At 51.8% G+C, this 12,288-nt stretch overlaps 2 protein-coding genes across 2 annotated transcripts in view; one reads left to right on the top strand and one right to left on the bottom strand.

Moving 5' to 3' along the window:
- Window positions 1–12,288, top strand: part of CDH23 (cadherin-related 23) — a gene marked incomplete at its 5' end in the record, with an annotated part of 110,138 nt that overhangs the window by 53,879 nt on the left and 43,971 nt on the right. The window contains 7 exon segments of the mRNA XM_010086485.1: window positions 1,091–1,198; window positions 2,260–2,449; window positions 3,346–3,491; window positions 3,967–4,186; window positions 4,599–4,751; window positions 5,147–5,260; window positions 6,402–6,550. Coding sequence (XP_010084787.1) covers window positions 1,091–1,198; window positions 2,260–2,449; window positions 3,346–3,491; window positions 3,967–4,186; window positions 4,599–4,751; window positions 5,147–5,260; window positions 6,402–6,550 — 1,080 coding nt within the window.
- On the bottom strand, window positions 9,327–9,656 carry LOC104471223 (chromosome unknown open reading frame, human C10orf105). The gene has a single exon (XM_010086483.1). It carries the CDS (start codon window positions 9,654–9,656, stop codon window positions 9,327–9,329), a length of 330 nt encoding a protein of 109 aa, XP_010084785.1.

The raw sequence follows: 12,288 nt of genomic DNA, 5'->3' as shown, positions 1-12,288 counted from the left end.
GCTTTATTGAAAGACAAAACAAGGTTTTTGCAACACAGATTGCAATTAGGAAAAAAAATAAAGCATCATGGTTTCTAGAAAGTTAAAAAATACTAAGACTCTGAAAAGCGGGTGACCTATTAAGTTTGCCTAGTGTCATTAGCAAGGACATACAGCTGGGACACAAAGCTGTTCCCTATGATCATTTTTGATCTGGGAATAAGAGTCCATTCAGCAGCTTTGCAAGGTCTCCAGGTGACAGATGAGCGCCTGGGTGCTTGGGATAGCAGTGGGTCCCCCACCTCCCTCAGGGACCACCCTGGCACCTTGATTGGTGCAGAGGCACATCCTTGGGGACGCTGATGCCCAGCTCCCACCACGGGGTGGCACCAGCAGCTCAGCCTGGCGTGGTGGCAGCACCCCAGAACTAAGGGGCGCAGAAGACTCCAAGAGAAGCCCCACTGACACGCCCTGCCTGGGAGTGGGAGGTGCCAGGGGCTCCCTCCTGCCCCTCTGGCCCCCCTTCCCTCCAGCTGTGGCTTTTCCCTCAGGCATCTTTAGAGACTGCCAGGCTGGGCTGAGACAGGGGATCCGTTGAGGTGAGAAACTCACAGACAGCAGGATGCATCCTCCAGGCTGCTGGCACTTAGGTGCCATTTCTCACACTGCAGATGAAGATAGGTAACACTTCAGGGTGCTCTCTTGTCTTTGCATCTCCCATAACCTGTGACTTTACCCTCTTCTGATTTCTCATCTATTCCGTTTTAATTTTTTTTTCTTTTTACCAGTCTTTCTGGTTTTTTCCTTCCTTCCCCCGCACCCTGTCCCCCACCACAGTGACTGATTTACATCCCCCTACCAGTGATCTAGCTGCTTGAAAACCCACCTTGTGCCCCTGCAGTTGCTTTAATTGCAAAGTAATGAGCCCACGTGAGCCAAACCCAGATCAGACATGTCAAGGAGCCTTGGCTGTGAAGATGAAGGAGGTTGATTTTCTGCAGGTTTTGCCTCCTGAGGGTGAACGTGTATTGGGTACCTGGTGCTGCCATACATTGGGGGACACGCCATGCTGCCCCAGGAGCCTGATGCAGCCTTGCTTTCTCTCTCGCAGGTGAACATCACACTGCTGGATATCAATGACAACTACCCCACATGGAAGGATGAGCCGTACTTCATCAACCTGGTGGAAATGACCCCCCCCAACTCGGACGTCACCACGGTACGTGAAAGGGAAAGCAGCTGTTGAGCTAAAAGCCTCTACCTTTCACCCAGTGAGGTTGTCACCTGCTTGGCTGGAGCAGGGAGTCACCTCTGAACCGGTGTCACCTCCAAGACGGTGTTACCTCTGAACTGGTGTCACCTCCAGCCAGGCAATGTCCATTTAAATGGTTATTCCTGAGCCTCCTCGCTGCTGCCCATCCCATGTGATTTTCTGCCCAAATTGTGTGGGTTTTGGCTGAATTCTTCCTTAGCCTCGCCTGTGACCTCCTTCAACGACCTCTCGGAAATACGTTGACTTACAGCCTTTCGTGGTGAAATAAAAGAGAAGAAGAGAGAGAGGCTTGTGTTCCATTATGCTGGGAGAAAAATGACGGGCACAGGACGGAAAATAAATGAGGGGAAAGCCAAGAGAATCCACAAAATCATATACGGGGAAGACTACGAGAGAAAAGGAGCTTGGGTGGGGGAAGAGAAGTCTGCCAGTGCTGCCCGAAACAGAGAACGGTGGTTTTCTCTTTTCTGTGTGGCACCAGCCCCACTGCTCAGTGCCTGCTTGAAGTCATCTTGCCTTTGACATCCCAATTAGTTGCTGGGAAAATAATTATCATGTCACCAATACTATGTAAATTCAGCTGTGGGACAAGCAGTGGGGCCCAAGGAAGTTCCCAGTGTAAGGAACTTGGGGGTTTTTTTGGTGTAAATGTCCCCTGTAATTAAAAATGTCACAGGGAGAACAATAAAGCACAAAATGTCTGGCATGGAGGAGAACCCACCACTGAATTATTTCAAGCGTTTCCAATGTGGCAGCACAAGTTCCTCAGCACGCTTCTTTGTCCCCTTTATTTCATTTTTCTGAAGGGCACTTGTTTTCTAGCTGGTTTTATTTAAAAAGAGAAGCCCATTTGATTGCTGTGTGCTCATGACTCTCTTGTCGTGACTTGAGAGCTCAGCCTCCTTATTAGACACCAGTGAATCTAGGTGGGGATGCACCCTGGGAGTTAATTCCTGGGAGTTAATTCCCGTGGCTCTGCTTTGATGTTGGCTGTTTTCCCACGGCAGGTGGTGGCCATCGACCTGGACCTGGGGGAGAATGGCACGGTGGTGTACAGTATCCGACCTCCCAACAAGTTCTACAGCCTCAACAGCACCACGGGCAAGATCCGCACCAGCAGCTTCCTGCTGGACCGGGAGAACCCCAATGCCCAGGAGGCCCAGCTCATGCGGAGGATCGTGGTGTCGGTCACCGACTGTAAGCCTCGTTTCAGTCCCACTCCTCTTTTCTCTTGCTGTGCCATAGCTGGAGCACACTGGAAATTGATGGGGCTCAGGTTGTACAAGCATCACCCTCCGCACCCCCTGCTTTCCCTCCCTGATGGTTTTCACATGTCGACCTGAACTTTTCTCAGCCTGATTTTTTCCTTTACAACTAAGTTTCTTTTTTTTTTTCCTGTTTTGAGCGTAACTTCCAAAGATGTTTTTGAGGTTAAAAAAAATGAGAGGAGGTTAAAAACCTGCTTGTAACACAAACGTGAAACCCTCCAAATGCAAGCGCAGTCATTTCTGTAGCAGCCCTGACAATAAGCCTTGGAGGCAGAAACTCCCCTCTTCTCAGTCTGGCTCCATCATCAGTATCTAGGAAAGTCAACTGAGCGGGTGAGGGGAAAAGAGCTTATCAAGTAGTGACATGTCTTTTTCTCTGGAAATAGTATCTTAGGGAAACTTTTTTAGGAAAAAAAAATAGAGAGAGAGGGAGTTGAAGGTAATTTTCCATTATCCATCCAGTTTCCAAAAGCAACGAGGCATGCATAACCTTAACTCTGCCCCTTGCTATTTTTGCATCACCTCTACATCGTGCTAAAGCCACCATCCCATCCGGCCTGCTAGAAAGACAGGGATAAGGACAGATTGGTGGTGTTGTTTTTAGCTGTGTGCATTGGTGGCCATGTCCTTACTGCCAGGGAGAGTTTTCCCCTTCCAGGGGACTATGCCATTAGTCCGACGAGCTGCAGTACAAGCGGTAACATGGACAGGTTAATGCATCCTGCATTTCAGTGTCTGCATGGGCAGTGGGGGCTCCTTTTTGGGGGAAAGGGGTGGAAACAGTTGGAGGCATTAACCTTGAAACCCCTTTCCTGGCCTTCACAGGTGGGAGGCCGCCCCTGCGAGCTACCAGCAGCGCCACAGTTTTCGTCAACCTGCTGGACCTGAACGACAACGACCCCACTTTCCAAAACCTGCCCTTTGTCGCTGAGATTGCCGAGGGCTTTCCCGCCGGTTCCTCTGTCTTCCAGGTGAGAATGTCCCATTGCCACTGAGCCCTGCTCTGGGAGCTGCTGCTCCTGCTGTTGCTTCCATCACTTCTGCAAAGTGGGCTAGACATATATAATCTCCATCTTCTCCATCCTCTGTGTCATTCCCATCCTCTCCATCCTCCCCATCCTCCCTTTCCTTTCCATCCTCCTCATCCTCTCCATCGTCCCCATCCTCTCCATCTTCTCCATCCTCCCCTTCCTCTCTATTCTCCCCTTCCTTTCCATCCTCTTCTTCTTCCCCATCCTGTCACAATGCAACCGAGAGGATGCAGAAGGGTTTGTGGCATCCCACCTCATGTGCTCACTCCCGGCAGGATGGATGCCTTGAGGCTCCTTTGTTTCATCCCAGCATCTTTGGGGACAAACAAAAGCTCAGGGTTTGTGTACTGTGATTTTCATCAAGAGACGATGAGGCTCCCCCATGCTCACCCCTTCTCTCTGCTCTCCCCGACAGGTAGTGGCCATAGACCTGGATGAGGGTCCAAATGGGCAGGTGATGTACCACATGCAGGTGGGGATGCCCCGCATGGATTTCCTCATCAACAGCACCAGTGGGCTCATCACCTCCACTGCCGTGCTGGACAGGGAGAGGATTGCCAAGTACTACCTGCGGGTGGTGGCCAGTGACGCTGGCACACCCTCCAAGAGCTCCACCAGCACCCTGACAGTCAAAGGTGCGTGCACCGAGACCATTTCCAACCCTTGCCCAGCCGCAGAGCCCCTTCTGGTCCCATAAAGATGGGTGACAAGGACACTGCACCAGTGGGGAGATGTGGTTTGTATAGGAGACATGCTGAGAACCTTATTATGTGGTCTGTCTTTAATTGAATGCATTTCTATTCACTGGCTTCACACGAGCCTAGTGCTGAGGATAAGCATCATCTGGACATAAACTGACCCTGGATTCTCCTCAGGTCTCGGTTTAGAAAAATAAGTTTCTGGTCTTGTGACTACGGAGCCCTCAGAGCAGCAGGCAGAGCGTGTCCTGGGGCACTCAGAGCAGTGGGTGGGTGGTTTGGGGACATCAGCCTGGTGTCTGCAGGAGGAGCAGCCCAAGGGGGCACTCAGCTCTGCTCTCCCTTTCAGTTCTGGACGTGAACGATGAGAGCCCCACCTTCTTCCCAACCATCTACAATGTGTCACTGCCCGAAAACGTGGCCCGGGACTTCAAAGTGGTCCGGCTCAACTGCACGGATGCTGACATTGGGCTGAATGCTGAGCTCAGCTACTTCATCACAGGTATGAACCCCTTGCAAAACGCTGCAAAGGGGAGCTTTGGTTGTGGGAAGGAGTGGGCTACTCCAGATCATCTGGTGTTCGTATAACTCAGCTTTTCCTATAACCAATGCTCCTTGCCTTCACTGTGAGGCAGGCACGGCACTTGGTGTGGCAGAGAGAAGGCACTCTGCCTGCTTTTGCTGTGGAGAAACTTTGCCTAGGACAAGATAGGAGCTTGCCCTATGCTTACCTTACTCAAAACCATGGAAAATGCAGCCCTTCAGGAGGGCAGGCTGAGCTCTTGTCATTTTCCTGGCCAGGCTGGCCCCATGCCCGGGCTGCAGCATCCCCTGCAGCGTGGGCTCTGCTCCCTGCATCCAGACAGCGGATGACCTGCTCCTTGTCCTTTGCTGCAGGTGGGAACCAGGATGGCAAATTCAGCGTTGGCTTCAGGGACGGGGTGGTGAGGACAGTTGTGAGTCTGGACAGGGAGACAGTGGCATCGTACACGCTGATCCTGGAGGCCATCGGTAAGGATTTCCCACCGTTCCCATGGGACCACTGCCATGCAGCTATGTGCGGTGGCCGTGCACGTGCCAAGCTGCCTTGGAAGCGCAGCAGAGAGCTCACAACCTATATGCATTAGTATGTCCTGGTTCCACCACAACTTTTACAAACAGTAAATTCACCTCTTGGGCTCGTCCAGCCCTGGGGCTTTCCCTTTCCTCCAGGGAAGGCAAGACCCCCATTTCCAAGAGGGTCCATGCTGCCCAGGGCAGACTTTTGCACCACAGCATCATTCTCCCCTCATGCCATGCCAGCCCTTGGCTCATTGGCTACCAATTAATCCAGAGCTATCTGGCACAGGCAGAGGACCTGTGTGCCAGCCGCATCCTGGCCGTTATCCCCAGAGCTTTATAATGATGTGCCTGTTTACAGAAGACTTGGATGTCCCTTTTGAAAGGAGAAATAAGTGGCCTGGTCGGAAATCTTGGGGGCACAGCATTGCAGGTGCCAGGGGGTCTGCAGCAGGGATGCTGCACTGGCTGGGCACTCCGGACAGGCTCCCCAGTAGTAAAGGGACCATCGTGCCCCTCCAATGGGTATCAGACGGCCTGTGTTTTCCTGGCCACCAGATCCCAGCTGGGTGGGTTTAGTGCTCACTTGCATCAGGTATGTTGGAAAAACCAAATCCAGCCTATGCTCCCCATTGCCTTGTCCTTCATGGCAAAACCAAGAGCCGTGCTACCATGTCCCGATCTACTGGCCATCAACTGGCCCTGGTGCTCTTTTGCTGTGAGCTGAGTCTCCAGAAAACTCATCAGACCCCTGTCCTTCTACATCTCCTAAATCCCTGACCTCCAGCAGTCCTTTCCAGCATACATTACCCTCCTTGTCTATGAAGCTGCAAACCCTCTTTAATGACAGTTGTGTTTCTGGCCCCGCTGGGCAGTGGTTCCATGACAGAGCCTGGGGGTGGTTTGGCTTTTCCTTTTTCTTTCAGGATAAAAACCTCATGGTTCAGTGTGGGATTTGGAAGCTGCAGAAAAGATGGAGGATTTGTTTAGAAATTTTGGTCCTGCTGTTTTCAGCAGCTGGAGGCTGAGCACCTCCTGTGCAAGGAGGAGATGGAGATGACTGAACCTCCCTTCGTCTTTCTCTCCCATACAGACAACGGCCCCACGGGGAACCGGCTCACTGGGACCGCCACCGTCTACGTGACCGTCCTAGATGTCAATGACAACCGACCCATCTTCCTTCAGAGCAGCTATGAAGTCAGCGTCCCTGAGGACATCCTGGCTGCCAGCAGCATAGTGCAGGCACGTGGTTCTCTTCCACCAGGGTCCCTGTGTGGGCAAAGGGGGACCCCTGCTCTCTGGGTCCCGGCACCACAGCTGGGAGCTGCAGGAAGCCCAAGGAGGACATTTTCTCTCCCCACTGGGAGTCTGTTCCCCTGGGCCAGCGCAAGATGTTCTCTTGCTTGTGCACTGGCCTGCTCCTTTGGGAAGGCAGGCTGTGAGGAGAAGACAGCAAAGTGCAAGGGAAAAATAAAAATTCACCCCACTTTTGCAGGGGATGAGAAGAGAAAACCCAAGCCCTGTGTTGGCAAGGCCCCTTTGCCTGGCTGCATCCCTGCTTTATCCCTCCGCCCAGCAGAGAAGGGACCAAAAGTGGAAATCTCCAGGGGGAGGGAGAGGAGTGCATGCAAAGAGATGCTCTGAGAGCGGGGCAAAAAATGGAGGGAGAAAAGCATTTGGACTTTGCTTTCATTTGTGTTACTCTTTGAGGGAGCAGTGGGCAGAGCTGAAAGGCTCAGTGAGCACTGAGTGAATGCCAGCATTCACACGGCCTCCGAGGGCTTCCAGCATCCCTTCAAACCCAGGGCTCTGCTGGAACGGGCACCAAAGGCTCTTTGCAGAGGGCCCTGGGAAGGCTCCTACTGCCTTGAATACCTCTCCCAGCCTGGGAAAAGGGGTAGCTTTGTCCCTGGCTCTCACAGGCGGGGTGAGTCACCAGGAGAAAAGAAAGGAGCCTTTTCCTTCTTACAACAAAGGTTTGCTGGGAGCTCATCATGCTCAGAGTGGCCAGTCCTCAAGTGCGAGCCCTGCGGCTACTTGTCACCCATTGTGCCGTGGTACAGGGTATGTGATGCCTGTAGCACCACACCTGGCTCTGGGGTCAATCATCTGCCTGCAGTCCCGGTGTGCAGGAAGCTGTTGTCCTGATCAAAAGTCGGGGAGGTTTCGACGCGATCCCAGGAGCGAGATTAAGACCCAATGAGGTCAAATACCATACACCCGAACCAACTTTATCAACAATAAAATGTAGAAGCGATAGGAAAGAGTTGAATAAAAGGTAGAAATTAAGCAAGAACTTGAGCTAGAGAGGCAAGAAACAGTTACCACCCAAGTTCCCGTGACACTCCGACTATCCACAGGCCTTGGACGGTGAACACGCATTCATGGGCACACACATACACTCACGCCTCTGCACATACATGCACTCACACCTCTCCTGTCCCCACAGGCACATGCTGCCTGCCAGTGCTCTCCTGCAGGCTTTTATAACCGGTCCGGAGAAGGTCCATTAGGCCAAGGGTTTCCATGGCAGTGGCACATCCCGCACATCCAGCACATTTGGCATGTCCCCCTCTCAAGCATGCCCATAGGGTATATGCTGCATGCTCCCTCGTGGTGCACTGCACATGTCCCAGCACATGGTGGCAGTTGTTGGGGCTTGTACACCCTCCCACAGGGAGGCCTGACTGTTCACACCACACCAAACTGGATTCAGCAGTGGATCTTCTTTGTGCACAGTTCAGTTTCCAAGCAATCTTCGGGACAAATATCCCACAGTTCAGTCTCCCACAGCTGTGTGGGCGGAGAGGAGCCCTGCCCTGGGACTCCTAAAACTGAGCTGGTTTTGCAAATGGAAAGACTCAGAATGGAGGAAACCCGCGTTTGACCTCAAAGACCCTTTTCTTAGAGCACACTTCCCAAAAGAGACAATTTTGGCAGTCTGTGGCAAAAGAGAGACGGTATTTGGGGGAAGTTTGTTTTCCACAGGACAAAATCAGAGGGTTTAGTTTAATTTATGTCTTTAGTGCAAACCATTTGTACCAAATACCTCCCCCTTCAAATACCTCCCCATGTCCCCATGGCAACAAGAGAGTTTTGGAAGGTTTCCCCATCCCCTTCACAGAAAGCCAGGCAGCCCAGGGCAGGAGGAGACCAGGAATGTCCCCGGCAGCCTGGAGAGGTCCTGATGCCGAGCTGCACCCCACAAGGGTCAGAAACCATGTGAAACCCAGAGAGATGGGGTTTGGTGGTTAGCACGGGGCCTCTCCAGGCACAGAGACTTCACCCAAAGGGGTGAACTTGATGGCTGAACTTAGCACAAGCTGCAGACCTAGAAGAATTAAACCACTTTTTCTTTTTCCTCCTGATTCCTTCAAGCACTTCAGACTACCTGGTGGCTGCTGTACCCTTTCCCAGCTTTGCTCTGTGGTTTTCCAAGCTGGCAGCACCTGGGAGCCTCAGAAGGCCTCTTTAATGCATTTATGGGCGTTTACCTGCTCCTGCTGCTCTTTTATTGAAGCAGGTTTCCAGCAGACAGCTGTAGCATCCTTTCAAGCATCAGCCGCAGAAACCCACAGCTCATTGCATGGGAAGGAGGGCACAGGGACTAGAGGCAATCTCAGTTGAAGATTGCGTTTAGTGGAGCATCCTTTTGCCCCAGGATGCCTCTCTTGAAGGTGATATTTGTTAGGCAGCCAGATTGCTTGTTCAGGTGCCTCACAACTTGCACAATGTTTTCCAAAAGAAATTGAGCAGCAATATTTTTCTGGACCACTTGGTGATAGCTCCATCTGGGTATAAGTTCAGATGCCTCCACCTCTCCTGCCAGGAAACAGTAACCTGGAAAATATGTGGGAGCCTGAAATAGCAACATCTCCTGGTGCCTTGCAGAGCCACTGCCTGGAAATGAGCTGCTCAGAGGGGCTCTGCCAGGATGCCAGGGGCTGCTTGACAAGCTTGAACCAAAAGCTTGGGAAAGAATAGCAGTGAAGGGTGAGTTAGTTCCCGCAGAGCAGGATCACATTTTGGTGAACTCTATAATGTCCCGGTCCTGGCTGGTGGCGGGGCTTGTGGGGCAGGCACGCTGGCGCTGGGACACTGGCCGACTCCTCCTGAAGGTGTTGATGGAGCATCGCAGGGAGCCCAGCCGCTTCCAGAGCCTAAGCTGGGGCTCGCTAGCATCCGCCAGGTGATGGGGCATACACTCGTGGGACCCAGAGCGGGACTGGTCCAGCGCTGCCGGCTTGCAGAGTGTGATAAAGACAAGGAAGGTTAGCAGGAGGAGGAAGATGCAGACGAGTGCGATGATGACAGACAGTGGGTCTGCCTTCTCGGGTGATGCAGTCATGGGTGGGACCAGCCTGGTGGTTGAAACCAAAAGCCCAAGGAGAGGTGGGGTTGGAGAGGTCCCATTGCCAGCATCCTCTGTGCTCATCTTCCCTGCAGTGCACAAGATGACACAGAGAATCAACACCGGTGATTATCACCTAGAAGCTGGACAGACAGCCACCCTCTGCCCAACCTGCTGGATTTTTGCCTTGCTTTGCTCTCCAGGGTCCTCCCAGCCATGTTTTCTGTGACACAGGGTGACAGGAATCTGTCTTCTTTGCCAGTAGGCAAAGGACAGAGGTGGAATTTATATCTGCAAAGTAGTGCCCTGCACTGAGCTGCAAAACCATCTGGCAAAGAAACCTAGCACAGGTACCACATCCACGCAGTACCACAGCCTCAGTGATGGCACCCCTAGGGAAAACACACACACAGGTTGTGTGAAGCTTTCCTGGGAGCGACACATAACCATATTCTAGAGAAGGTCCAATATCCTTCCCCCAGACTGCTGGAGTTTGGTTCTCTGTTCCCCAGAAATGTGGTTTTGATGAAGTGACTGTCATTTGGGTTTTTTTTATTATTCCCTCTCCCCAAAGAAAATGGATTATGGGTTGAACCTCCACCCAGATAACTCCTTGGTGAGCTGCAGTATTGCACTAGCATTGCTTTTTTTTTTTTTTTTTTTTTTTTTTTTTTTTCAGGGGCAAACTCTAACACCCTCACCCTGCTCGTGCTGAAAATCCACTTGGGTTAGGCATTTTTCTGACCTGGTTTCAGGTTCAGACGTGTCATGGGTTTCTCAGCCAGTTCTGCAAACTGTGATGCAAACCAGCTTCCCAAAGCCTCATCAGAAAGAGCTCTTACAGAACACCTGATGGCAACTGAGCAACTTCATCTTGAGGCTTTGAGCAACCTGTTCTAGTGGAAGGTGTCCCTGCCTATAGCAGGGGATTGGAAATAGTTGATCTTTAAGGTTCCTTCCATCCCAAACCATTCTGTGATTCTGACTGTCCCTTCCTTTCCCCACCAGCTCAGATCCTCCCCAGCTTGCATCCTCAGAGCAGTCTGCACCCATCGTTTTGCTCCTGTGCCCCCTCCTGTGCCCATTCCCAGCCCTGGATGGGCTGTATTGGAGGCTGACATCTCCTCATCTTGGATACAAGGACTGGGCAAATATTCCTCTGCCAACCCTCTTGGCTTGGCCCTTGGTGTTCTAGCCAGTATGATGCTGCAGGTAGAGCTTTATTACACTGACTTTCTGACAGAGATGTGGGAGTCAGAAGAGTGATGGAGAGCTGTTAGACTGGTCGGTGGCCAGGAAGTCTCCTGGCAAGTACAGATTTGGATTGAGACAATTTAAAATTATGAATTTAGGAGGGGAAAGGCAGGGCTGCAGGGACCGCCAGGGCCTCTGGGTCTGCTCTTGCAGCCACCATCCCAAAGCCACACAGGTTTGTGTAGGCAGCAGCCAGACGTTTACTGGTAAAGCACTCAAGAAAGGGGAGAAGAGACATCAGCAAAATGTCTTTAAGCACTAAGCGGAAACTATGAGATGCCTTGGCAGAGACGAGTCCAGTGGAAAGCAAGATGCTGACTCAGAAGAGACGAGCGTCGCTCACCGTCCAAATGACGCAGGAGGAAATAACCTTAAGCAAATGCTGTGAGAGCTACAAGGCCGAGCACTCAGAGGTTAAGGAGTCCTTGAAATCAGAATGTCTGTGCCACAGCCATCCCCTCTGCATGTTTCCACTGGAAGTGGGTGCTAGGTTTGAGGCACTTGGGAGGTGTGATTTATTTCTGGAATACTTTGCATCACTTGGGCTTAAGCATTCAAAGCTATGATGCTGGCAGCCTCAGGGCAAGGGCTGTATCAGCCTGGGAGCTTGGAGGCTCAGGGGAGCCTGGTCACTTCGATAGGTCAGAGCCAGGTCTGCACTCAGAAAATGGGAAATCCAAAAATAAACGGGTCTGCAACTGAGAACGCTTTAGCTTGGGTGCATATTGCAAGCAGGCTCAGGACCAGGGCTCTCATCCCCTGCTCCAAAGTGACAATTTCACCTCTCTTCACCCCAAGAGCATTTCTCTATCATGCAGCCTCTCCTTGCCTGGCTCAGCCGCTTCCCCTCCAGCTCCAGCACTGTCCCAAAGACCCCCTGTGCTTACCCTGCACACCAAAGGCAGCCTGAATCAAGGTTACCACGGCTACCTTCATTTTGGTATTTGCTAACCACACATGGTTTGGCTTGGTGGCCTTATATTGTTTGTTAAGAGCGAGCCGGGAGGCGTGGGTAATTTCTTCGAGTTGTTTTTTGCTCTGTTGGTGGTGGCTGTAGGGTTTTTCTTTGTGAGCCAGCTGACTGTATCCCCTAGAAACCCATCCGGAGGGATCACACTGATGTTTTCCCAGGCTTTTCCAGTCGTTCTCTCTTTTCCTCTTGCTTCCCATCCATCCTCTCCTCTCCCGTGGATTCAGGGAAGTTCCAGACTGCCCCTCACCTAATGTCTGAGCCCTTCCAGAAATGGAACTGCTAAGAATGTGGGAAATTTTTGCAGAATGCACATAAGCAGTGACCTTTTTTAGGGCCAGTAAGTTTTCAATGTATTAATGTAGAAAAGGGATTTCCCCCTCACCTCCTGCCCAAGACATTGCT

The sequence above is a fragment of the Pterocles gutturalis genome, unplaced genomic scaffold (assembly GCF_000699245.1).
Source record: "Pterocles gutturalis isolate BGI_N339 unplaced genomic scaffold, ASM69924v1 scaffold5516, whole genome shotgun sequence".
Classification (NCBI taxonomy): domain Eukaryota; kingdom Metazoa; phylum Chordata; class Aves; order Pterocliformes; family Pteroclidae; genus Pterocles; species Pterocles gutturalis.
Note: the sequence above shows the minus strand (reverse complement) of the source record. Positions and strands in the feature narration are given on the sequence as shown.

What these genes read in the sequence shown, in the direction of transcription:
- LOC104471223 (XM_010086483.1), bottom strand. Translation starts at nt 9,656, where the DNA reads ATGACTGCATCACCCGAGAAGGCAGACCCACTGTCTGTCATCATCGCA.